Source organism: Pelodiscus sinensis, chromosome 21 (assembly GCF_052426305.1).
Source record: "Pelodiscus sinensis isolate ZL-2025 chromosome 21, ASM5242630v1, whole genome shotgun sequence".
In the NCBI taxonomy this organism is placed as follows: Eukaryota; Metazoa; Chordata; order Testudines; family Trionychidae; genus Pelodiscus; species Pelodiscus sinensis.
Genome location: NC_143072.1, coordinates 15,348,832 through 15,376,760, shown reverse-complemented (window position 1 = coordinate 15,376,760; position 27,929 = coordinate 15,348,832). Strand labels below are relative to the sequence as shown.

Sequence of the window (27,929 nt, the reverse complement as noted above, 5' to 3'; positions counted from 1 at the left end):
ACGACTGTGGGCCTGCAGTAGCTGTTGGCCTTGTGGATGGTGCTGCAGTACACCTCCTTCCTGCACCTATGGGCTGATCCAAACATGCTAGAATTACAGACTGGTCCAAATCCAGGTGTAGAGCTGAATTTTAAACTCTCGTCCAATGTCTCAGATAACACAGGTGTTGTTTTGAGACCATTTGAACAAACTGGCCAAGGCACATCAAATACATCTTGAAGATGATATTGCTGATCAGTCCGTCTTACAGACAGTGAGTGAACTGTCTCTCAGCTCTCACATTTATAAATCATTTATTTCCATCCACCTGTGCCTGGAATAACAAGATGCTGTCTGAAACCTCGGAGCCTGCGTTGGAACCATTTCTGCACAACCATTTACCTGGATTTCTCTCCCCTCCGTTGGGAATGTGTCTGGGGGGAAACGGTGGTTCCAAAACCGATCTAATCCTAGGGGAAAAGAGGCATTAAAAAAGCCTCCCATCAGACAATAGCATTAGAACGTCTACGTTGGGGATGATTCAATTGATTTGCCTCTCTGGATGGGTCTATAGGTTGACGCCTGTAGCTGTGAACGGCTGCAAAGCCTTCCTTTAAAACAAACGTGAAGGAGGGGAACTTTTACAGCTCACTTGAAAAAGGAAAAGCAAAGCACACTGATTATGGCTGCTGATTTTGACACGCTGAGCGTGCCATGAGTTCCCCTCAATTTTACGTGCACAGGAGCACGGCTTCTTTCTCCCATTCAGCCCTCCCCAACCCCCTGCACCAAATGCAACACACTAAAACCACACAGCTCTGATCATTTCAAATCCTAGCTCCTGAGCACTGGTCTAGTGAGTCACTAGGACCCTGGAGATCTCCCAGCTTGGCAGCAGCAAAGACTGGTGAGCAGTGAGCATGTGCAGACAGGATATGATCTCTTGCTGCTTGGTTAGTTACTGATATAAACAGCTGGAGGTATTGAAGTGCAGAGCTTAGATACAGGCAGAGCAGTGAGGGGGTACCCCGGAGGATTATCGCTCTGTGTACTGAAATCTAGGAGACAGAAGAAGGATTAGCGGGGAAGGGCAAAAAGAACAGGATTTATCAGCTTTTCAAATATGCATTACAGCTTTTTCTAATATTCCACTGGATTGTCTAAGACTCTGCCTCACAATAATCGGAGTTCCTTGACCATAAAAGAAAGGTGAGTTTTTCTTCTTCTTTTATTTCTTATATACTTGTATTATCTTCTTCAGCAAGCTAGTCATCTGCCCGCCACCACACAAATAATAAGCAGACAACTTTTTGCAGCCACCGGGAGCATTAACATACCTTACGGACCCAAATGGCTGTTTGATTTATTAAATTTATCCCTGCTGTCTCAAGCTTGCAGGGCTTAACTGCATTGTTTGTGAAGACTGCAGTTTGCTGCTGAGATGCCCTTCCTAGACTACCTAATAAATAGACTTAAAAAGTAGGAATGGATAATATATGTGAGTGTGTGTGCTTTCAAGCATGGCAAAGCAAATTAGAAAGCACTGTTTCTTTAAGCAGTTTCAGGCGCTCCACTCCACAGAGTCAATAGAATCTAATAATTTTTGGTACGCGACTCTTGCAACACTTGGACTGGTTAGGGATTTGTCAGCTCAATGTATTTTATTGCACAAAGAAACTGCTCTCATGTTTAGTTTTTGTGGGCTGATGCAAATCAATCCATAGTGCATTTTTTACAACAGGCTCTTGGAAAACTTCAGCCTGTCGCAACAGAACCATATTGTTTTTCAGAAATTGCATATAAAGCATCGTTTGCTGTGGCTTCATTTCAGTTTCTAGCATCAAAGAGATGTATGTTACACTAATGTGATTTACGTTGTACTAAACGACTTTCTGGCCTCCAGATGACTGTTTACAGCTACGTCTCTTTCTGTTGTTGTTTTAAAAAGATACGTGGTAGGTTACATGCGTGCTATGTGTCTTCATGGTACACAGCACTCTGTATACACAGCGCATATGCTTATGCATGTCTGCATTTATTCCACAGTGGTGTGGGATCATTCTACTTAATAATCAAGTTATTTATCACTGACCTATAAAAGGTCTTGTGTGTTGTTTTTCATGAACCCAACATATCACTCCGGCATATTTAGTGTAACAGACCTGTCATTTTAACACTTGCCAAGTCACCCACTCTGTCTCAAGCTGAACGTGCTTTAACTTATTGTTACCTTGATCTCTCCCCAGGCCTTCCCACAGAGCAGGGTGATGCTCTGGAAATGATTGTCTTGACAGACGTTTACTTACAATAACAAATTAGCCTTGCGTAAATGCAGGATCCAATTAGAGATGCATTAGGATCCGATTTGCACAACTGGAATGCTGACTTCACAACGTAGTTGTGTTGTAAGAGCTCCCTGCTCTTTTGTAACATCACCATTTACTTTTAAGTAAATGAATTTGGTACCAATTCTAACACTGCTCATGTTGTATACTGTGTACCAATACTTCCATACAGCATGTAGAGTGTAAACACATGCATTTTAACACTGACATGACAGTGTGGAGGTTTTGTACATTTTTGCTGCCTGACATCTCTGCATAATTTTTTTCTGCTTTCCTTAGATCAGCGCTCATAATTGTACAAACACTTTAACATGATACCTGTGTGACAATAAACTTACTGGGCAGATTAAATTATATAGCCTATGCACTTCAAAGATAATAGTAAACTCATTTACGCATTGTTTGCCAGCTGCCAGGTTTGAAGTTTGGGGCGTAAAGAAACTGTTGCTCTCCTCTCGCTTCCAGTTTGCTGACTGACTTTATATTATGCTTAAAATACAGTGATTCATTTGAGAGCCATTACTCACAAGACTAGTGTGTGCATCAGTCTCCCGTTAGGGTATCAACAGGGCAATGTCACTTGGCAATTAAACTTCACTAATGACATGGGTTGGAGGGCCCTTTTACAAAAGGGGAAAGGAAGAAGTACAGTTAAAACAAAGGAGATGAGGTTAGCCCTGCACTGATATATCACATCTGCAGCTTCCATAGATTTCAGCTGGAGTTGGAGGCTCTCAGCATCTCAATATCTAGGGATGAGGGGCCAGATCCTTATCTGAGATAAACTGGCACAGATCAGTAGAGCGATACCATCTTACACCAGCTGATCTGGCTTTCTACATTTATATTAATTCCTCTTCCAAAAAAAGCAACTTTTTTTAATGATATCCTGCCCAAAAGCTTGCAATGGGAATTCATTGAGCATTCCTTATTATCATTAGTTCCTTACTGGCAATAGACTCTATGGAAATGGGACGGCAGAGTTAGAAATATGTATTTTATAACAATATTTAAAGTAACATTTTGTTTTTATCTCATGCATGCAACGGGAGGAGGGATTGGAACAGAACCCCAACCGTAATTTGAGCTCTAGTACAATTTTTAACAATACATAAATATTAAAGCAAAAACAAGTGAACATATGTAACAGCTTCACTGTATGCCGTGTTTGACAGAGCGTGGTCCTACGAGGCATGACAGAGCGTGGTCTTACGTGGTATGAATGGTGGACTGTTATAGTTTCACTGTGGTTTGCCAAATATTTTTTAAACTGAGATCATTGCTTGAGCCATAAGTAAAAAATGAGCTGGATTTTCTGCTATGAAAAAGGGAGGCAACGGGTGAGAAAACCCACAAACAATGCAACCAAAGAGACATAGAATGGGCTGAGGTGCATTGGTAGAGCTGTGTGTGGCAGATTTTATGGTACTTGTTTGTAACAAACTAGGCTCAGACCAATGCTATTATTCTGTCTCATGACCACTGGGATTGATTATATGGCCTTCCAGGGAAAGTAATGAGTCCAAGACCAACAGTCTTAACATAGGCAAAAATCCCTTTGATTTTAGGTGTGAACAGGAACAGTAGAATTTAGTTCTATGGAGCAACACAATTTTTTACCAACTAAAGATCTAGCCCTACGTTAGTTGATAAAGAAAGTTCTTTTGTCTCTGTATCACAATCCTTCCTTTTTATTTATTCAGATGTTTGGGTACAAAATTGGTCTCATCCACATCTGCAAAAATGATCCTGACATATCTGCAGCTACTTCCATGGATGCAGATACCCGCTGATATAAATAAAGCAGATATCTGCAAATTTGCAAGGCTCTAGATTCAAATTTTGTATCCACATCTGTATCTATATCCACAAAAATGAGCCGCAGATAACCGCATCTGTGGATGTGGATACCTGTGGATATAATGTGGATATCCGCAAATTTGCATGGTTCTAAATCCAAACTTTGTATCAACATCTGCAGCTACAAAAGTGAGCTGGAGATAAGGATATCCACATCCGGAGATGTGGATACCCGTGGATATAAAGCAGATATCCATGGCTCTACTTATGGGACATCTAATTTCTGAACTCCAAAGATATGATTACCCCATGAATTGTATACATATAGCTTCCATTGATTTCAGAGGGAGTTGTACCCAAAATTGACCAGACAGCTAAAGCCCTGGACTTTAATTTTGAAGTTGAGACATTTTATATTCCTCCCTATATCTCCGTTTTCTCTCTCCATCTGAACAAGTAAAAGCCCCCCTGAGACTCAACTTTGTTATTTTCTTAGTGTAGATATTTAGATTTGTACCTAAAACTGAGCCAATCACACAGCTTATCATTAATGATTTAAGCCACAGACTTGCTCCCATTGAAATGAATTGCAAAATGTTCATTATCATGAATGATGTAACACCCGTCTGTTACTGGACATTTTCCCTGACGTCAAACCTGCATGATACTTAACCTTTGTCATAAGTGCCCTGCCACCAGGTATACTGCACGGTTGATCAAGGATTCTAATTTTGCTGTAAGACATAACCATCACTTCCAGAGTGCCTATTCCCATCAGTCTAAACCAAGATACACTGTGAAAGCCAATCTACTGGATTCTAGATGAGTCATAATTGAAAATAATATTGTAACTGCCAGAAAAGTCAATTATCAGCTTGTCTCCCACAAACCTGTGTCTCAGTTTATTTCACGTAAAGGAACTTTTTTGATAACTCTTCTTTGAAACCCGTTTGTTTTTTAAATAATGGAAGGAGGAGTGCTGGAGAAACCACATGTTTTTCTTGCATTTGCATTGACCACCGGAGAACACTGGACAACAGCTGGGAGACCTACACTAAAATTTTCTTAAAAGACCTGATCCAAAGTCCATCTAAGTCAACGGGAGCCAATGGACTTTGGATCAGCCTCTGTAGCAATAGGATTTTTCTTATAGACTTTTTCTTGTTATGGTTTTCCACTTTAGCATGAAATTCTTCACTGCAGTATATTTCTTATCAGAGCCAACAAGTTTTTCCCCTTCTGTCACTGGACCAGTCAGTGAATATGGAATATTCCCATTGCCCCAAAATGGGAGGGTGGGGCAGTTGTAAACATCACCTTTGTGCTCTTCTTCATTTGATTTCCACCAGCTCAACTGGAAACCCTACCCATAGTGGAGCTCTTGGGGTGAGCTTGCTATTTATTCACTTTTGCAGTGGTGGTGCTGACAGATGTTCTGCGGAGTAATTCAGTCATTTGGAGCTTTCTATCTGATGCGAGCCACAAATTAAAGCTTAACTTTGGGTTTAAGGTTGAATCAACTTTGTGGCTTTTCCCTTTCATACTGGTTTGTTTTTGGCTTTCCATGCTCTGATTGAGCCTACACATTATTACATTAATCCTGACCCTTTCCTCTCCCCAACAATAAAGCCTCAAGAAAATGACCGTCTATATCCAAAAGACAGGCTGCAAGCCAAAATCTATTTTTGTTAGGTCTTGCAATCATTTCCAAGCTGACTGCATTTGTCTTCAAAGCGAGCTGACAAAGTAGAGGAGAAAGGTGGAAGACAGACAGATTTTTTTTCTAAAAATAATATTGTTCAAGCATCCCATTTCATTTAGTTTAGGATACAAAATAGAACCTCACCTTCATGCAAAGAACTCTGCATTGCAAAATCCTGTTCTTTTCCTACATTGTGGTAGTGACCTAAGTCTATGTTGCGCAATATGTTTAGTGACAGCCCTGAAAAGGGCACCAAATACACCTGTCAGTCAATGACTCCTCTTCCTCAGGTTGTCTTCTCAGAAGCCTGAGAAAAGTGAGTAGTATTCCCCAAAGGTTTCTGTGGTTACCACTTGGCTGGCAGGATAGACTCTCTGGTGTCTTTTTTTTTTTAATGGCATGAACGCAGCTGCCTAATGTGATTTTATTTTTTGTTTTGTGGTCAATAAGAAAAGTGACTAATGGCTGTCAGCCGAGGTCATTTCAGAAGCATATTATCAATCTGCCTTTCCTTGTATCAAGTTCTTTATGGCATGGCTATAAATCTGGCATTGTATATGTGCTGAAAGAAAATCAGAACTGTAAATGCCTCAGGTCTGATTTTTAGCACTGCCAATGCACAATGGGATGCTAAGTGCTGAATCTTTTAGAGACAGTGGGGATTAAATGTGCTCTCACATTTCTCGACATTATGTGTAACATATCAGTGTTGTGGAGACACTAACTACGAGGCAAATTTTCAAAGCTATTGAGGAGAAGCGGTACATACAAATCCTTAAAAACCCCCAACACCTCTCTGTGCACATATTAATGATGTATGGGTGTTAAAAATATATTACTCATGTCATTGCTATTCAACATTTAGGGTGTGTCTAAACTACATGGCTCCATCGATGGAGCCATGTAGATTAGGCTGATCGGCAAAGGGAAATGAAGCCGCGATTTAAATAATTGCGGCTTCATTTAAATTTAAATGGCTGCAGCGCTGAGCCGACAAACAGCTGATCAGCTGTTTGTCGGCTCAGTGCACTAGTCTGGATGTTCCCGCGCCGACCTGAAAGCCCTTTATCGACCTCCCCGTTATGCCTCGTAGGATGAGGTTTACTGGGGAGGTCGACAAAGGGCTTTCATGTCGGCAGGGGAGCGTCCAGACTGCCCCGATCTGCCGACAAACAGCTGATCGGCAGAGCGGGGCGGCCATTTAAATTTAAATGAAGCCGCAATTATTTAAATCACAGCTTCATTTCCCTTTGCCGAACAAACAAATCTACATGGCTCCGTCGACGAGCCATGTAATTTAGACATGCCCTTATAGAACACTATAGGACAATTTACAAGACAGAGGCCTACCGCTGTCATCATGAGGGAATTGGATTCCTAAGGCCAGATCCTCACTGTAGTAAATGGATCTACTTTGATTTGCACCATGGGTTGGCATTAAGTGGCCCATGAACTGGACTTGGTTGACCAGGGTTATCTAGCAGTGGTTTGCCATTCCTGGCCAGAGAGAGCTGTGGGAAGCAGTGTTCTTGTCCGCACCACTTCCCATAGTTCCCATTGGCTAGGAATGGTGACCCATGGCCAACAGGACCGGCAAGCAGCCATACCTGCAGACATACAGGCAAATAAAGTGTCCAGTTGCCGGCCACGGAGCAATTCTGACAAATTGCGTCTGGCCTGATTGACACCCATTAAAATTCTGGCCGATGGGTTGTACATTCCAAGGCAGGGATTGGCTGTCTCACACATCGCCGCAAGTAGCACCAAATCCAGTATATTATACTTTCTGGCATTTCAGCCCCAGAGACAAATCTTGCCTCCTCGTGGAAGGGCTATGGATGACTTGGAACTACATGAAAGGGAACCACGAGGAAGGGCAAAGGATTTCTGGTGAGTGGTCTAGGCTGGGGACAATAGCTCTTGACTGCTACAGAGCCGAGTAGAGCCGGATTTAGGGATGGGTATGGTGGTCAGCAGGAGCCAGAGGGCTGGTAATTCATTTTTTGCAAAATAGAAGTGTAACACCAGCTTCAATGGCTAATGTGACCTTCGGATTTCAACTTCCACCATTATGCTACTGATGCTAGAGCTTTGTATTTTGTAAGGTCTTTGAGTCAGGATCTTTTTATTACATGCATGTACAGCACCTAACACTTTATGCATTATTGTAAAATAATAAAAATTAATCCTCGTGTTTGGTGGCGGATTTCTTTCTATCATCACCACAAGCCCTCTTGTGCCAACCTAGACACATATCTCGTGTAATTTTGAGCCATATTCTTGAGTGACTATTTTCAGGCCGATGGAAAGAAATGTGACTTTACCAAGTTTAGGAACCAAATTTGAGCCATGTCTAGTTTAAGGTTCTGAATGTTCATATGCTTTCTCACCATTGTTCTGAAAGGGAATGCAGTGTGGTAAAGTTCTTGTGGCATTTCCACTGTGGCTAGAAGAAAAAACAAATTTTGCAAGAACAAAGATACACAACGTCTGGAATGTCTAAAGCCTTCTGGTACCTGTTGTCTATTCCAACGGCTTGTGGCTGCAGAATGTTAAAAAAAATTAAATATTTTTTTTTTTTTAACATTCTGCAGCCACAAGCCGTTGGAATAGACAACAGGTACCAGAAGGCATTAGACATTCCAGCACTTATCTGACCTAAATCCATGGGCGGCAGGTGAAGGCCCAGTCAGGGAAGGCAAGCCCCAACCCTGCCTCTTCTGCCTGAGGCCCCGCCCCTGGAGCCAAGCCCCACCCAACCCGATCCTTCCTGGCCACCTGGAGGGCTGGGGTTGCTGTGCTGCAGCTCCGCCCCCACCCTGGTGGCTGGGGGAGTTGGGCTGCCGTACAGTGTCCCCAGCCTTCCCCTGTGACTGTGGAAGCCGGGCTCCTGTACCACAGCCCAAGGCCTCCCCGGTGGCCAGGCATGTAGGCAGTTTTGTGCCTTCCCTCACCTATGTTACTGGCCGCCCATGTCTGAATCTGTCCTGTGAAAATTTGGAGGTACACCCATAGTTAATGCAGTAAGTAAGGCTATATATCAGGAACAGAGAAATTTTCCATTTTTGATCAGACCAAGGTTCCTTTGTCCAAAATCTTCTCTCTGACACCAAAATAGGACACTTTAGAGATATACAAGATACCCTATTCTGGAAGATCATGGACTACTATCCATAGGGGTAATTTCTTCCTAAACCAGGTCCTCATCCAAGCATTAACAAACAGAAATTGTGGGAGTATGTATCCCTTCCTTTTTCTTAACTATTGTTCAGCTGGATATCCTCATTAGCCATCAAAATGTTTATTGCTTTTTTCAATACTGCTGAAATCTTGCCTTCAAGGGTGGCAATGAATTTCTTTGGTTAGTTATGCTTTGGGTACAATGCATTTACTCCTTTAGACTGTACTGTCTTTCATTGTCATTGAGTGTCCCTTTGTTTTTGTATCATGAGAAATAAGAGTCCCCAATTTACCTTCTCTATGCCATTCACTGTTTTTATGCCTCTATTATGTCACCGTTTATTTGTTTTCTCTCTATCCTGAACAATTCCAGTTCTGTTCATTCTCTCTTCATTAGGAAGCATCTCCATCTCTTTAATCATTTTCAATGCCCATCTCTGCCTCCCTTTTGTTTCTACTGTGAGTTCTTTGGGGTTGGGGTTGTTAGAACAGATCCCAATGTTTTACGTGTGGATGTATTCCAAGTACATCATCACATTTTCAACATTATCCTCTGGTCCACCACTCATCAGACATCCTAACAGGCTAGTTTTTTTTTCTTTTCTGACTATCATGGGAATGGTAGCATTCCTAAACAGGAATCCCAAATCCATGTAACCTGTCTGTGTTGTCAATTAATCTGGGGCTAATAGGCATCTAAAATGATAAGTCCCCTATTACATGAGAATAGATATAATGTGGGGAAAGACTCTTCTCCCAGGGTATGTCTACACTACCCCCCTAGTTCGAACTAGGGGGGTAATGTATGCATACCGAACTTGCTAATGAAGCCCGGGATTTGAATTTCCCAGGCTTCATTAGCATAAAGCCGGCGCCGCCATTTTTAAAGCCGGCTAGTGCGAACCCCGTGCCGCGCGGCTACACGCGGCACGGACTAGATAGTTCAGATTAGGCTTCTAATCCAAACTATCTGTACGCCTCGTGGAACTGTACAGATAGTTCGGATTAGGAAGCCTAATCCGAACTATCTAGTCCGTGCCGCGTGTAGCCGCGCGGCACGGGGTTCGCACTAGCCGGCTTTTAAAAATGGCGGCGCCGACTTTATGCTAATGAAGCCCGGGAAATTCAAATCCCGGGCTTCATTAGCAAGTTCGGTATGCATACATTACCCCCCTAGTTCAAACTAGGGGGGTAGTGTAGACATACCCCCAGTAAGTAATGTCTTTTTCATAGTGATTTTAAAGTGAACACACGTCAAATTTCTGATTAGCAGAATTCATGTCTTTCTTGCTTCTTATGTTTAAGGTCATTGTCAAAAGTTATGTACTTTGATTTTCCTTGACTTATTCTGGCAATATTGAAATACACAGTTCATGGGAAAAACAAATGAATTTTTTTGTCAGTGGTTATCCTTGCTAGTGGTTCTCCTCTGTTTTCCCACTAAGACAAACACTTAATTGTTGTGAGTTGTACACTTGGGCTGTGTCTACACTGCACCCCTTTTCCGGAAAAGGGATGCAGATGAGACAAGTCGGAATTGCAAATGCAGCGGGGATTTAAATTTTCCCCGCTCTATTTGCATGAACATGGCTGCCGCTTTTTTCCGGCTCGGGGCTTTGCCGGAAAAAAGTGCCAGTCTAGACAGGGATCTTTCGGAAAATAAAGCCTTTCCCGAAAGGTCCCTTATTCCTGATTTTAAGAGGAATAAGGGACCTTTTGGAAAAGGCTTTCTTTTCTGAACAATCCCTGTCTAGACTGGCGCTTTTTTCCGGAAAAGCCCCAAGCCAGAAAAAAGCAGCAGCCATGTTCATGCAAATGGAGTGGGAAAAATTTAAATCCTTGCTGCATTTGCAATTCCAACTTGTCTCATCTGCATCCCTTTTCCGGAAAAGGGGTGCAGTGTAGACACAGCCTTGTAGTTTTGTTCCAGTGAAATATTTTTGAAAACCTACTGCAATGTATTTTTGGGACAGCTGTATTGAGGGACACTGTGTGACGTAGTGGGGGGTACCTTGCTGGTTGCTATGCTTGGCAGTGGGTTGTGAGTGACCTCCACTGGCTGCTGGCTGCAGCACGGCCCAGCAGGACAGGGGATGAGTCATTATTAGAGGGGGCTTCGAACCTGTCTGACGAGTTCTTCCCCAGGGAGCGGAACAATGGGAAGAAGGGGGAGTGGAGCCCTGGCTGGGGGCAGGGCTGGAAGTGAGTGAGTTAGTTTCTGTCTGGGAGCATGGAGGAGACAGCCGAGGGGAAGGGGCTGGAATTTAGGGGCCCAGTCTCCCCCATCTCAAGGGGGGCTGAGGCATCCTAGGCCTGCTCTGTAACCAGATTACATCTGTGCTGTGCTGTATCCTGGAGAAGCAATAAACACCCTCTATTCTACTGGCCGGTGGAGTCTGTCCGTGCCATTACGGGGGTGCAGGAGATGGGAGAACCCCAACGCGCCATCACACACTGGATTTGGGGATAATGTACATACATCGCACTGTGCTAAAATTCACTTATGACAAATGGACAGGATACATTCTTTATTCAGACCTATTAATAGTGGAAAGGAAGCTAAAACAGATAATATGTGAGTTTCCTGTTAATTAATCCAATCCTATTCAGGAAGATAAGATTTTAAGTTAAATTATTTTTCAGGAAATAATGACATATTATTGTACCTCTTTTCACCCCCTGCTCCTCTTTTGTGGAAAAGAAAGGAGCTTTCATACTGTTGTGTGTGTCAACAGATGGCTGGACACAAGCAGTGTTGTCAACCCCAAACTTTCAAAAATTGAGCCATTCCTCAGGGGAAAAAAATCAAAAGATTAGCTTAAAAATCATGAGAGTAGTGAATGTTGGGGTCCATTTTCTTTATCTCTTAGTTTTTAAGCTTTTAGAACTCATGTCATGTTTCCAAGATTTTCTCTACAGCTGTGAGGGCTAGAAACTGGCTTCTTTTTTAACGAAAGCTAAGATTTTTCTGTAATCACCAGACTTGAATTGAGGCTTTATGAAAAAATACAACACATTGAGAGGCTCACGATGAATTTGAGAGAGTTTGCAATAGTGCATGAGACTGGACATAATCAATATAGCTCTCCCTTACTTCTCACTGTTCCCATTCATTAAATGTTCGTGGAACTGAGGGAAAGTCCATCTGCAATAAATAAATGACAGCAACAACAACAACAAAAAGAGCTTCCCTCTCAGTCGGATGAGTGGGAGCTGTGCTACGTATCCTTCAGACGGGGGTTGTTAGATGTCTTGCATCTTCTTTGCAAGCTCAACAAACAGGTGGCAAATAGGAGGCTAATGCATAGCTTTCCATGCTGGTGGGTGGAAAGAGAGGCTGCCGGTATCCAATGTTCCCTCTAATCTTTTCCGTCCATTTATGGAATGATTTTTTTATGTACACTGACTGAGGCATGGGTGAATGTGCACCACCTGTAGAAACAAAAAACCTTGCTGTGGTAATCACCTGGGTGGCATTTGAATTTCTCCTGAGTGGCCGCAAAAGTGCACAGCTCACAGGGAACACTGCTGGTAGCCCTGTTCCAACACTGCCTTGACTCAGAAAGCAATCAGAATGTGGCTCTTAGTGCTCCCAGTGGAAAAGCAAGGCCTGTGAGTGCTACAGGCAGCACTGCATAGTCCAAAGGGATCAAGTCTGGGTGGGCTTGGAGGTGGAGTTTTGGCCAGACCCTTCTCTCTAGACACCAAGGAGCAAACATGACACCTTTTGGAGGCAGGTGTAGCAGGTATTGCTGTTCAGTGACCCACCCTCAGTGTCCCTGGACATATTAGACTTTGATCCTCTCTCCCTGTTTTATACTATTTACCTAAATATGGAATAACTCCATTGAAGTGTTGTCAGCAAGACGCAAAAGTCATTCTTCCATTCTACTCTGAGCTGATTAGGCCTCATCTGGACTATTGTGTCCAGTTCTGAGCACCACATTTCAAGAAAGATGTGGAGAAATTGGAGAGAGTCCAGAGCAACAAAAACGATTAAAGGTCTAGCAAACATGACCTCTGAGGGAACACTGAAAGAATTGGGTTTGCTTAGTCTTGGAAAGAGAAGACGGAGAGGAGACATGATAGCAGCTTTCAAGTACCTAAAAGGGTGTTACAAGGAGGAGGGAGAAAAATGGTTCTCCTTGACTTCTGTGGATGGGACAAGAAGCAATGGACTTAAATTGCAGCATGGGAAGTTGAGGTTGGATGTTAGGAAAAAACTTCGTAATTGTCAGGGTGGTTAAACGCTGGAATAAACTGCCTAGGGAGATTGTGGAATCTCCATCACTGGAGACATTTAAGAGCAGGTTAGATAAGCATCTATCAGGGACAGTCAGATGGTGCTTGATCTTGCCCTTAGGGCAGGAGACTGGACTTAATCACCTCTTGAGGCGCCTTCCAGTTCTAGTACTGTAGGATTCTATGATTCAGTGATTCTATGAAGCAAATGGAAATACAGCAGCATAAAATGGTTTTAAGTGAAAGCAGAATCAGGTGCATTATGCCTCATTTGGGCATAACGCCTCCACTCATTAGCACTCAGCTCCTACAGCTGCTTCTAGCCACAACAGTTTTCCACTGGTTCTCAGAGCCATAATTTTGCTCATAGTGTGTTGCATTATTGCGATACCACTGTCACACATCTGCAGGGAGGAAGGCTCAAAAAGAGAGGAGACTTTTCTGTGATCAGCTGACACAAAGAAATGCAGGTGTTTACAGTTCCTCTGCTAAGGGCAGAGGTAAGACAGCACTATTGCATTAAATATCATGTCCCCTCAATCCTTTACTAGTAATACCCTAACCTTTCTGTGCCACTGGTATTTAGCAGCATCTCTGCAAGTTCTGTTCTTCTTGATAGCCATGTAATGGATAAAGCTTACAGGGCTGGGAGTAGACCTGTGAATACCCCTGTGTAGATAGGACATTGTCCATGGAAGCCCTGGATTTTGCTCGTTTATCTACTATTGCTTTGTGGTCTTGGCAAGTTATTTTAGCCTAGGTCCACACAAGATACGTAAGTACCTAATTACCTTTTGAGATATGAATTAGGGATGTGAACAGGTAACTGGTTAACCTTAACGGGTCATGTTTACTGGGTACATGGTGCTGCAGCCTCAAGCACGGTGGGGAGGGAGGCTGACAGAAGCAGCAGCTGGCAGCCCCAAGAATGACAGCAGCGATAGCCAACAGCTACAAGAGCAGAGGGAGCTGGGAGCAGAAGCCGTTCCTCCCCTCACCGCACTTGGGGCTGCCGGTTCCTGCTGCCGCCCTCACCCCTGACTCAGGATCTGCTTTGTGCCTCAGTTTTCCCATCTGTATTCTAAACCAAGTGATGTACTTCTCAGAGTGATGCGTTTTAATTCTTTTCTACCCTGCAAGACTTTTTATGTCGTTTCCTTGAACAGACTTGAGAAGCTTGGTTTTAACCATTTCTTCCAATTATTACTGGATCTCTTTTGAGTACTCAAAAGAAAACCTTAAAATAATAAAAAAAGCAAAAGTATTGTGAATATAATAAATCTACCTGGTCATGTGTCAGCGTTAAAGAAAAAGTTCATAAAACAACTGAGTGTTTATGATTGCAATAACCATCACCTTAATAAAGAGATCATAGTATTGAATACTATAGCACATTAATAACTGCATCTATCAGAATCTATATTATGAATAAGCTTGGCAGGATTAGCTTTATTGGTAATGTTGGTGAACATTGATTTTGCTGTAAACACACACAGAGATGAAATATACTTCCATCAAAAATAATAAAAGCCTTAGAGTTTAATTTAAAGATATTTATTTGGAACATTTTGACATGTGATGTTGACAGCTTGAATTTTAACTGTTGAAAAGCTTTAACTTTATGAAACACAAAATCTATTGTCATTGGAAAGTTCTCCGACACTCCCCACCATGTCTCACTCCTCACAATTTCCTCTAACTGTGAAAATGTAAATAAATAACACTAGAGAAATGCTTATAAAACACTAGCAGACTTACCCCGCATTGCCCCGGTCCTTTAGGGCAGGGGGCTGATGGTGTGGTGTGGAGCGGGGGGTGCAGGAGTTAGGGCTGGGCCTTGAGGATGGGGGTGGGGGAGGAGGCTGGGGCAGGGAGGAGTGCGAGAGGGGGAGTGTTTCCTCTACCCCCCAGTACCCCTGGCCACAGGACATTTTCTCTCCTCCCAGTGTCCCCCTGGTCACCCAGGGGTGTTTTCTCGCACCAACCCCTATGGCCACCAGGGATGTTTTCTCTACCCTGCCACCACCACCCACAGCTGCCAGGGGCATTTTCTTTCCCCCCTGCCCTCCCAGGGGCTCTCCCCCAACTTCCAGGAGTATTTAATCTCTCCCCCCAGGCTGACCAGCAGTGGTGTTTTCATTCCCCCACGCCAGCCCCTAGGAGCATCTTCTCTCCCCTCCCCCCCTCAAGCCACTAGGGGTGTTTTTCCCCCCTTCCCCCTACCTGGCTGCCAGAAAAATTTCTCTCCCCTCAGGACTTGGGCCACCAGGGATCGTTTTTCTCCCTCTCCCCTCCCCGGGTGCTGTGACCAAGGACCGGGAGTGAGGCGAAAGGGTTTGGGGCAGAGGAGCGACATGCCTGTGTGCTGGCAGGAAAGATGGAAGAGCCTCAGCACTACTGGCCACTCCCATGGAGGTACGCCAACCCCCAATGACATGGGGCAAGTCGCTCTCCCCTGCAGGCTTGCTGCCCCCAGGAGCCACTTAGTATCATGTCCCTCCAAACAGCAGCCCCTCCCTTTGCACGTTATGGAAACCAGTCCTTTTCCAGGAGCCTCCTGTTGGCCTGGCACAACCAAACCCCGACCTTGCTTAAAGTCAGGAGATGAGGACCCTGCATACAAAATTTGGTGGCCCTCGCTCTTACTCTTTAGGGTGAGTCCTTGAACAAATTGACTTGCAGACAGACACACAGACAAACACTCTAGGGGTAAGTCTACACTACCCCGCTAATTCGAACTAGCGGGGTAATGTAGGCATACCGCACTTGCAAATGAAGCCCGGGATTTGAATTTCCCGGGCTTCATTTGCATAAGCCGGGCGCCGCCATTTTTAAATCCCGGCTGGTTCGAACCCCGTGCCGCGCGGCTACACGCGGCACGCACTAGGTAGTTCGAACTAGGCTTCCTAGTTCGAACTACCGTTACTCCTCATTCCACAAGGAGTAACGGTAGTTCGAACTAGGAAGCCTAGTTCGAACTACCTAGTGCGTGCCGCGTGTAGCCGCGCGGCACGGGGTTCGAACCAGCCGGGATTTAAAAATGGCGGCGCCCGGCTTATGCAAATGAAGCCCGGGAAATTCAAATCCCGGGCTTCATTTGCAAGTGCGGTATGCCTACATTACCCCGCTAGTTCGAACTAGCGGGGTAGTGTAGACATACCCTAGTATATAGAGATGGATAATTTTGCACAACTGTGAAAATTTAAATTGACCCAAAAAATCCTTAAATAAACACTGGTATTATCAATCAATTTTTTTAAAAAAAATTCTGTCACACATTATTATGAATGGGTTCCTAGATTATCATGCTCATCTAGTGTGACCTCCGATATGCCACAGAACCTCACCAGCTACTCCTGTAATGGGCCCATAATCTCTGGGGGTAAGTCTACACTACAGCACTAATTTGAACTAACTTAATTCTAATTAGTTAATTCGAACTAAGCTAATTCAAACTAGTGCATCTAGACCTAAAAACTAATTTGAATTAGCGTTTTGCTAATTCAAACTAGCATGTCCACATTGAGTGTACCCTGAACCAAAGTTAAGCCTGGCCGGAACCAGTGCGGTAGGGCATCAGGTTAGACCTTAGAGTGTGGAGCTGCTGCCTCAGGCTAGTCGAGGGCTGTGCTTAAAGGGACCCGACCCCCAACCCGAACAGACAGTTCTCAGGGTTCCCCGCTTGCTTGTCTACCTCGATGAGGGACAGCAAAGCAGTCCTGACTTGGAGTGCTCTGAGTGCCCACACTCGGCACATCACAGCACTCGGCCATCAGCCCGGCTGCACTTGCAGCAGGTTGCCATCTGGGGGAGTCAATCGGGGGGGCTGCAGGAGAGCTTCCACCCTGAGGAGCCCGCAGAGCCACCCCAATCCTCCCCATCGGGGGCTCATGCCCCATTCCTCCCTCACCTCCTTCCACTTACCCCTCCCTAGCCCCCCTTCCTGATGTAAAAAATAAAGGATACGTGTTCAAAAATAGAAACTCTCTTTATTTAACAAAACGGGGGGGATTAAATTCTGGGGAGACTGGGAAAAAGAGGAGGGAGAGGGGAAGAGAGAGGGTGGGAGAGGGGAGGGGGAAACCTGGGAGGAGGGAGCTGGAAGGGGGAAGCCAGGGGAAGAAGGAGATGGGGAAGTATAAAACTATGGTACGCCATATCTTCAGTACTGTGTACAGATGTGGTCTCCTCACCTCAAAAAAGATATTTTGGCCTTGGAAAGGGTTCAGAAAAGGGCAACTAACATGGTTAGGGGTTTGGAACAGGTCCCATATGAAGAGAGGCTAAAGAGACTGGGACTTTTCAGCTTAGAAAAGAGGAGACTGAGGGGGGATATGATTGAGGTCTATAAAAGCATGAGTGGTGTGGAGAGGGTGCATAAAGAAAAGTTCTTCATTAGTTCTCATAATAGAAGGACTAGAGGACACCAGATGAAATGAATGGCAGCAGGTTTAAAAATAATAAGCAAAAGTTCTTCTTCACACAGCACATAGTCAACCTGTGGAACTCCTTGCCACAGGAGGCTGTGAAGGCTAGAACTGTAACAGAGTTTAAAGAGAAGTTAGATAAATTCAGGGAGGTTGGGTCCATGGAGTGCTATTACCCAGGGGGTAGGAACGGTGTCAGTGGCCTCTGTGGAAGGCTGGAGATGGATGGCACAAGACAAATCGCTTGGTTATTGTCTTCGGTCCATCCCCTCTGAGGTACCTGTCAGCAGACAGGCTACTGGGCTCAGGGGCGGGGGTCTCACTGGACCAACTTGATTTTCATGCAAACCTGCTCCTAGGTTTGCATGTGGCCTTTGGTGGCCAGGCTGGCAGCTATCCTGGCCTAGACGGCCGCTTTCCTGTGCCTAGTGCGGAGGTCATGGACATTGGAGGCCTCCCCCCAAACCTCAACGAGGTCCACGATCTCTACACTAGACCAGGTGGGCGCTCGCCTCTTGTGGCCCTGGGCAGTCTCCTGTGAGCCGCCAGCCTGGTCCTGGGAAGAGGCGGAGGGCTGGGTGGCAGCGGGTGGCTGACGCATGCCGTGCCAGGTGCAGTGTCTGCTGGCTGCGTGCTGGCAGGCTTGCACCTGGCACGAGCACTGTAGCCGGACCGTGGCACTTTAAGGGCTTCAGGGCCAGAAGGGGGGCAGAAGAGTTTCCCTGGTTGTGCCCAGAGTGGCCACCAGGGCAAGCTGGGGAGGGCTAGCCTCCCACTAGTTCGAATTAAGTGGCTACACAGCCCTTAATTCGAACTACTTAATTCAAACTAGGCATTGGTCCTCGTAGAATGAGGTTTACCTAGTTCGAATTAAGCGCTCCGCTGGTTCGAATTAAGTTCAAACTAGCGGTTTGCATGTGTAGCACCTATTAAAGTTAATTCGAACTAACAGTTGTTAGTTCGAATTAACTTTGTAGTGTAGACATACCCTCTGTGACTTACCAGTACCCCCAAGTCTTTCTCCTTTTCTGTCACTTCCAACAAATAAATCCCCATTGTATATATCTTTTTATTAACCCCTAACTATTCACGTTCTCTATTAAATGTCATATCATTTGTATTACTCCAGTTTTCTAGATCATCTAAGTCTTCCTGTATAATATTCTGGTCCTCCTCTGCATTGGCAGTACCTCCCAACTTTGCATCAGCTGATTTTTTTTTAAATACACTCCCACTTTTTCTGCCATCATCATTACTGCAATTGTTAAATAAGATGGGTCACAAGTTTGATCCTGGGAATTTCCACCAGTAAACTCCCTCTAGTCTAACAGTTCGCCTTTCAGCATGACCTGTTGTAGTCCTCCCTTTAACAAATGGAAGACTGAGGTGTGCTATCTGACCACAAGGGTGTGCCTTAACTGATTCCTCTATCTGCAAAGCCTTTGTCTACACTACAAGGGCACGTCTATACTTACCTGTGGATTGACACTCCGGAGGTCGATCTTCCGGTGTTCAATTTACAGGTCGGCTGTGTCTGCACTGCACCCCTCTTCCGGAAAAGGGATGCAGATGAGACAAGTCGGAATTGCAAATGCAGCGGGGATTTAAATTTTCCCCGATCCATTTGCATGAACATGGCTGCCGCTTTTTTCCGGCTCGGGGCTTTGCCGGAAAAAAGCACCAGTCTAGACGGGGATCTTTCGGAAAATAAAGCCTTTTCCGAAAGGTCCCTTATTCCTGATTTTAAGAGGAATAAGGGACCTTTCGGAAAAGGCTTTCTTTTCTGAACGATCCCCGTCTAGACTGGCGCTTTTTTCCGGCAAAGCCCCGAGCCGGAAAAAAGCGGCAGCCATGTTCATGCAAATAGAGCGGGGAAAATTTAAATCCCCGCTGCATTTGCAATTCCGACTTGTCTCATCTGCATCCCTTTTCCGGAAAAGGGGTGCAGTTTAGACACAGCTGTCTAGTATAGACCTGTAAATTGAACACTAAGGGCAGCCCCAACTGGTTTGCAGTACTCCTCCTTTTGTGAGGAGTAAGGGAAGCCGATGGGAGTGTTTGCTCCTATCAGCCTCTCGCTCTGGCTACGTCTAGACTACATCCCTCTGTTGGCAGAGGGATGTAAATTAGACACATCGAATGTGCAAATGAAGTGGGGATTTCCAACAACAGGGCGATTTTTTGAAAGATCCTGTACTTCCCGGAAAAACCGTGTCAAAAAAAACCCGTGGTTTCAGTTTCAAAATGGCGCGTGTTCAAAACAGAGCCAGGGTGCTATTATGCAAAGGAAGTGAGGGATATTTAAATCCCCGCTTCATTTGCTCTTTTGTTGTGTCTAATTTACATCCCTCTGCCGACAGAGGGGCGTAGTTTAGACACACCCTCTGTGAACACCGCTATGGCTTGGTTTAAGGTAAGCTGACTCCAGCTATGCATTTTGCATCTTAAACCGACCGACTTTCCTGGTCTAGTATACAGTCATAATTTCCCCTCAGAAACTTGAATATTTAACATGTGTGACCAGCTTCCTTTTAGAGTTAGTCTATTTAGGGAACAACAGAGATGTTGGAAACAGGTGAATGTTATGCACAAATAGTGAATCAAATGGTTCTTATGTGATTTTTACAGTGTTCCTTCAGCAAAATTATAACTAGTAATCTGCAATATGTAATTATTATAAATAATCTTCTATTTGTTTATCTCAGTATTTTATAACCCCATTATTATCCTTTCTGAGCCTGAGCACTCAGTGTTGTTGATCAAAGATGTTAAATAACAAATACTAAGGATCGGATCTTCAGCTGGTCTCATTCAGCACTGTATGGTGCCATGCTGATTTGCACCAGTGGCAGATCAGGCCTTAAATGATTTCATACAATATGTCTTTTGGAGCACACTGAATCCATCAGAAGTTTGTCAGCTGAATTATGGATGTGAGCTGCAAAATTCCAGTTATTATAGGTGAGAAGATGAGAATTGCTTGTGAAGTTTAATATTTGGAAAAAATGGAGCAGTGGAGGGGAACACAGCAAAATCTTACCACATGTTTCAGATGCTACTCAGCCCTAGGGGATTTAAAATTGGATACTTTGGTTTTAAATTAAGAGCTCTCTGCGTCAGGTCATCAAAAACCACGTCAGACTGATCTGCTAAATTGGAATGTCTTGACCTTTTCTCCTAAGACCAATCTGCTAGGAAAAATGGACTACAAGGGGATTGGGCAAAGAGAATAGCTGGTCAAAGGAGCTGCAATATATTTTTGAATGAGAAAGGTTTTGCTTTTATTGATTGCTGATTATGAAGCAAGGTGATTACACAACTAAGGAAAAGGGAACCGTTAAACAGAATGAAGGCAGAATTTTACATAATCATATACATTTTAGCAAGAAGCATATAGAAGTATCCTCAAAGATTTAATCAAGAACTGTAAAGAATGATATGAAAAGAATGGCAGGTGAGTGGATAGCAAGTTTCCTTGCCCTAATGCTGGTTTCGAGGGTGCTCTGAATGCAAGTTAAACAAGAGCCATAACATTTTCTTTTCTGGAACAAACTGCATCTTTTCCCACTGCTTTCATGGTTCCACAGAGGAGTCATTGACCAGGAACTCAGGGAACATATGGCAAGATGCCAATTTTTATTTGTTCCAGGAGGTTAAAGGTTACGTAGAGTACAAAAGAGCTTTTTCTTGCTTGGATAATCCTGTCACGGTGTCGATCAAAATAACTTACAGCCTGGTAAAGCCCCAATATAGTCTAGAGATATATGGAAAACTTTAAAAGAAAATATAAAATTCCATTAATTTAAATCTATAGATTATCTACACATGCCCGTTCACAGCCAGTCACACAAATTACACAGAAACATACACTAGAATCAAATTAGTGGAATCTTTAGCTTACTTTTAAGTTTGGCGAGTATCTCAAGGCACAAAAATACACACACATATTCTATATGCTTTATATCTATATTGGAACTATCTTTCCAGCATAAAGCCTCATTTTACTGTGATTCGTGGAGATTAATAACTATTCTCTTTTCCTTTGAGAGCTGATGCCATTTCATTTTTCTTCGCCATACACCCACACTGCTGTTCTCTTCTGATCTAGATTTGTAGCTTAGCTACTGTAACATGGAAAAGAAAGTATCCAATAATACTTTCCTATAAAGATGTCTGTATTGTGACTACCGGTTCTAGTCAGTTACAAAGACCAGGGATGTCAGCTATTTGCAAAAGGAAATAAAAGGATTTACCATTCCAAACATCCCGAGGAGAATATTCTAATCATGAAAGTGTTTCTTGTACATTTCAAGTTACCATAAAGAAAAAGGTAGAATTGGAAATCTGTCACTGGGTCCTTTTTAAATCAATCATTCTACCGGGATTATTGTCTTTACATGTTTAGCTAAAATAAAAGAACTTAGCATCATAAGTGTTTGATAATAGGATCAAAACCAACTCTTTTTTTTTCATATTCCAGGTTTCTTTTCCTTTTGGAATCTGATTTTATGAAGAGCAGCTGGCCACAGTCATGGAACTGTTCATAAGGTCACCTGAACCAGATCAGCTGCCCAGAAGCCCCACAATTCCATGGATATAAAGCATGATGTGATTGTAGTTGCTGCTGTGATGGAAAATGACCATTTTTGTCGGGGAGGACACATTAAAGTGATGGGATGAACTTATGGGAGAAACTAATACAATTTCAAACGGTGATTCAGGGACCGTTTTGAAGGCGTGAATTGCCCAGCTTCCGGAAGGGCATGGCCAAACCCTTTTTCAGACTACAGAAATTTCTTCGGCGGACCCAGTTTCTGCTCTTCTTTCTCACAGCAGCTTACCTAATGGCTGGCAGCCTTCTCTTATTACAGCGATCCCGATTGGCTATCCAACAAGGCACACGTGGGACCTCAAATATTCAGGCCTCACCAATTTCAGACATGGTGGTAGGAGTTGGGATCCTAGATGCCCGGACGATGCAAAACCCTCGTTTGCGTGCTAAGCTTTTGATGGACATGGATGAGCTCCGTCACCCAACATCAGATCAGAGATATGGGCCACGGTGGCTAATATCTCGGAACTCAGAACTGAGACAGTTAAGAAGAAGATGGTTTCACAGGTTCATTAATGATCAAGAACCCATGCAAGCCATGGGGTCTAAGGTGATGCCACAGACAGGTGAAAACAAAGGTAAGAGCTTTTCCCAACTTCTAGTTTCTGTCATGTATGACCTTGTTTTAAGCAAAGATCGATACCTTGCATGAGCACCTGAGAAGTATTCTGACAGCTTACAGGAATGTACATCTATTTTGCTCTTGAGCATTTGCAAACCAATTTATACAAACTAAGTATCTGTAACCATCCAAAATATTTACGATTCTGCAAGCCACGCTCGTTTGAGTGGTCCTTTATTCCAAAATTAGGCTCACTGAATTTAATGGAACTTCATATAGAGAAAAATAATGCTTAATATGCGGTTAAGGATGTAAGTCAGTATCTGGCCATAAATGAGAATATGGTTACAAACAATTCACTTACCATATTGCTACTCTATGATTGAATGTTCCTTCACGTATGTAAAGCTGTGTATTCTCCTATGTTTGTATAAACAATTAGCAACCAATGCATCCTTCTAGGAATGGTTTCACAGTGGGTTGGACTGTATAGCCCAGATTTACTTTATTCTTCCTTCAAGCAAGCGAGATGAAAATTATTAAATTGGTTTCCCTCTCACGAAAGAACAGAAAATCCTGGAATGGATGGGACATTTCCTGGGCATTAGAAGAGTTTGCTGCAATATAATAATAGGAAAGCAAACTGAAAGGGGAATTACATTTTGGGGTTTCTGTGCCTTTTGCTCCACTCATCTGAAAAAGTGTGTTGTGCCCACAAAAGCTCATGATTCTCTCTCTCTCTCTCTCTCTCTCTCTCTCTGTATATATATAGTTAGTTAGTCTCTAAGATGCTACAGGACCACTCATTTTGTAAGATTTTTTTAAGTTACAGACTAACACTGCTACCCCTCTGAGACTTTGAAAGGGGAATGTACATCCATGCAACAATGCTATGAATTAGAAGCCAAAGTGCAGGGCGTAAGACTGGTGTGTTTCCACCTCACAAATTAATAATACTGTAAATGGAATGTCATCCAAATTGATAGAAACAAAATTCACCTCACGGTGATCCAGATTCTGCCACCTACTCCAGCTGAGAAACTCCTGAAGGCTATGTCTACACTCCATTGCTTTTTTGGGATACCTCCAGTATCTCAAAATAGCTATTCGGTGTCTTTTGAGTGCACCCATTATTTTGAAATATAACGGGTTTGCTATTCCGACATCCCTGTAAACCTCATTCCATGAGGCGTAAGGGATGTTTCGGAATAGCAGTTTATTTCAAAATGAGTGCTGTGTAGACTTATTTTGAGCTATGAGTGCAGTGTAGACACACCCTATATGTGCTGCCTCATTATCTATATACGTGCTGCCCCACTGAATTCAGTGGGGGAAACAGGCATGATCAAAGCATGAATTAACCCAGCAGAATCACTGGCTACTCTCCTGGGGCATGATTGTACCTGTAAGACCCAGCCTGGTGTTTGAGTCAGTGCAGAGCTACACCACTGCACCGAAGTTACTAGATACCATTCTGCATCTCCGGTGCATTCTGGAGAGAAGTTCAAACTGCTACTCTTCTTTAAGGGGTGCAGCATGCTCTCCCCATGGGACTTGTTTTACAGAGTTGTGTGACATGGGGAGGGGTAATGGAGTCTTGTCTTGCTGTACTCTGAGCCCTTTCTTCCCTACTTTGGGTCAAGGGATGTTAGCTATCATGTAATTGAGTAGTTGTGTAACTTCATGAAATCTTAGCAGTTACGTGACTATTCGACAGTCACCGGGGGTGGGGCTAGCAGCCAGTGTGCTCCGACCTTGCTCCCAGGGAGCCCTCCACCACCCTGCACTGCTGCCTGGGACACAGGATCACCCCGGGATCAGGGGCGAGCTTGGGCTTCTGCGGACAGAGGCTGCCATGACTTTTTTGTTTCAAATTTGTCCACAGTTATTTTTTTTAAGAAAAAGGTCAAAAAAAATCAAACAAACAAACAAATGAAAAACTGACTGCACCACAAAATGAAAACTGGGAGGAACTAAACAATGAGTTTGATTTAAACAAGCTTTTTTGTTTTGTTTTGTTCTGTAATTTTTTTTTGTTTCACTTACCAAACTGAAATAAAAACACCAGTTATCTCACTGCTCAGTAATTTGCACAGTCCTACTGAAAAGTCCTCTTGGGGAGAATAAGTGAGGCACTGTATAAAAGCACGGAGGCTGGGACAAGGGTGGATTATTTGAGAGAATAAATTGCACAGATTACGGTCCACCACAGTGAAGATAACCACCTGCCTAAGTAGCATTGTCAAAAATGTCTTAGCTAAGGCTAGAGGTGGACTGGCCCGGAGGGATACTGGGAATTTCCCGGTGGGCCGTCGTCCAGTGGACCGCTGGCTCTGCGTCCACGCTGTATGCGGCACACAGAGCCCAAGCCGCCACCTGCGCCACGTGCTGGGCATGATGCAGGGGGCGGGGCTTGAGGGGCACGCAGAGGTGACGTCATGGGGAGGGCCATTCTCAACCTATTTCCTGGGCCTGTTTTGATTTCCAGTACACTTTTGCCTAAGGCCCCTTGGTTTCAAAGGGAATTAATCTCTCACCCAGTGGTGGGTAACCTGTGGCCACAAGGGCCGCATGTGGGCCATTGGAGTTCTATGTGTGGCCCATGACACATTTTGTTTACCGTTGCCCTCACACAGGATTGCCAGATTCCACTTATTTCCATCTGTGGCCGTTTTTTCCTCCGGTATACAAAAGTGACACTCACTTAAAGCAAGGGCATGTGAAGTGAGGTGAGTGCTGATTGTACACAACCTTGTGAGAGCCACGTGCTCCCTCTGCAGCCAATCAAAGGGTGCGGAAGTGCAGTTAGCAAAGCTACCCTACCCCAGGAGACCATCTTGGTTATGACAATCTAGCAGCCCACTGAGATGAAGAAGGGCCACTCATGTAGCCCACTCATTCGCCTACATGGCCCCTCAGTGCCCTAATCTGCTGACGCACTTTTGAAAATCCCACATGATGCCCATCTGCATTTTCTGGTGCCTAAATATTGTTGAAAAGCCGGCCTTAAGAACCCTTGTGAGTAAATGGAAAGACTCCCATGGCTTTCAGTAGGAGTTAACTGCAACATAGCCTTTACCAAGCCACACGCTCAGATGTGTCCAGTCAGCCGCATTAAAGGCAATGAGCCTTAAGCGGATGTGGGGTGGGAGTAACGTGATCGAACATACTGCTTTGTACCAAACCCGCTGAGACAGGGGAGCCCTGCTCAAAAGCTCTACTATCAGGGAATTACAATAAACAGAAGGATTTGAGTGGCCATTGCCAGGTCATTACAGGGTGAAAAGCAGCATGTAACAGTACACCTAATGTAGTGTAGCCTCTCCCCAGGAGGCATATGGATATTGCGCAAAAAGGAGACGCCCATACTGCTTGTTTTTGTGCAAAAACCCCTTGCGCAGACACGGACCGAAAGAGATTATGCAAATGAAGTGCAAGAAAATGCTAATCCGTGCTTCATTTGCATTGCCTCTTTTGGCAAAACTCATAGGCTACGTCTACGCTGGCACCCTTTTCCGGAAATGCTTAAAACGGAACAGTTTTTCCGTTAAAAGTATTTCCGGAAAAGTGCATCTACATTGGCAGGATGCTTTTCCGGAAAAGCATCCATGGCCAATGTAGACACGCTTTTCCGGAAAAAAGCCCCGATCGTCATTGCAGAAAAGACTACTGTGCTGTCTACACTGGCCCTTTTCTGGAACAGTTTTTCCGGAAAAGGACTTTTGCCCGAACAGGAGCAGCATAGTTTTTCTGGAAAAACACTGACAATTTTACAGTAGATCGTCATTGCTTTTCCGGAAAAGCAAGCGGCCAGTGTAGACAGCTTGCAGCTTATTCCGGAAAAGCGGCTGCTTTTCCGGAATAAGTGGCCCAGTGTAGACACAGCCACTGTGTAGCTGTAGCCTAACAGAAACTCCTGGTCTAGCAAAGAACACACAACCAAGCTATATCTTATACACCTTGTGATTGACTCCAACTAGTGATTGGTCTGAAAATACGCTAAGACATGTTGACTCTTAGGAATCAAAAGATTTTTTTCAGCTAATAATTAATTCTTCCCTAACATTGGCTCCCACGTTCTTGAATTTACTTCTGTCCAAAGGATGATTGTTGGTAAGAACCAGCTGAGACACCTAGGAGATGGCTGGCTTTTCTACCTATGCTCTATTCAAGGTTAGTGTTTAATCAGTTCAAAGGATCTCTTTTATGATTATAAAGACAGTTCACCTTCTTCTTTTGCTGGCCCAATAGATGAGTGATAATTTAACAATTCCAGGGCACATACAGTGCATGGGCTTGACAAATTTTTTGTATCATGTGACAAGATTTCCAGGGAAGGGAAGAGACCTTCAGGAAACAAGTTCACATTATGTTCACTTCATCCAGATTCCCTTTGTACTTTCATGCTGCACATTTTTACACCCCATGTAGTTTTCATGAGTTTCAAGGTATCTTCTGAAATAAATCTGGCTTGCTGGCTTTGATAAATTCCCAGAAGCTCCACAACTTTAAGTCTGGATGGTGGAAGAAACTCTCAGGAGGTTAGCTCAGATTCTCCTGTCACTCACAACACCTGCATGCTCTTCTAGCTCTTTCAGCTTCAACTGAGTTGTTGCTGATTCATAGGTGAAGAGAGGGCAAGAGTGACTGGAAAACTGAGAAAGAATGGCCTGGTGTATTGGGAATTAGCTTGGTACTTGGGAAATACAGGTTTATTTCATTGTTCTACCATCCACTCCCTTGTGTGACCTTCCAGTGAGTCACTTAGGCCATGACTGTACTAGGAAACTATTTCAAAATTAGTAAATTCGACTTAACTCCTCATTTAACAAAATCGAACTAGTGTGTCCACATTATGGGGAAGCCTTGAAATTAGTCTGAGGCAGGATCCGTTGATGTGGACGCCCTACCTCAGACTTAAAGCCCCAGGAAGCACTGGGGAGTAGTTTGAATTACTCTGGGGAGTACTTATTTTGAAATAGCGGCACTGGAGTGTCCACACTACTGTTATTTCAAAATAACTATTTTGGAATTAGCAATACTCCCAATGAAAAGCAGAAGTACAGATTTTTAATTAAGT

The 27,929-nt window shown here is 43.9% G+C and overlaps 1 protein-coding gene across 1 annotated transcript in view; it reads left to right on the top strand.

The window, feature by feature from the left end:
- Positions 1–912: 912 nt before the first annotated feature.
- The window catches only part of WSCD1 (WSC domain sialate O sulfotransferase 1), a 70,677-nt gene continuing 43,660 nt past the window's right edge, over positions 913–27,929 (top strand). The window contains exons 1-2 of the mRNA XM_006138563.5: positions 913–1,188; positions 22,156–22,865. Of these exons, the coding sequence (XP_006138625.3) occupies positions 22,439–22,865 (427 nt within the window). The 5' untranslated portion in view covers positions 913–1,188; positions 22,156–22,438. The remainder of the gene's footprint in view (positions 1,189–22,155; positions 22,866–27,929) is intronic.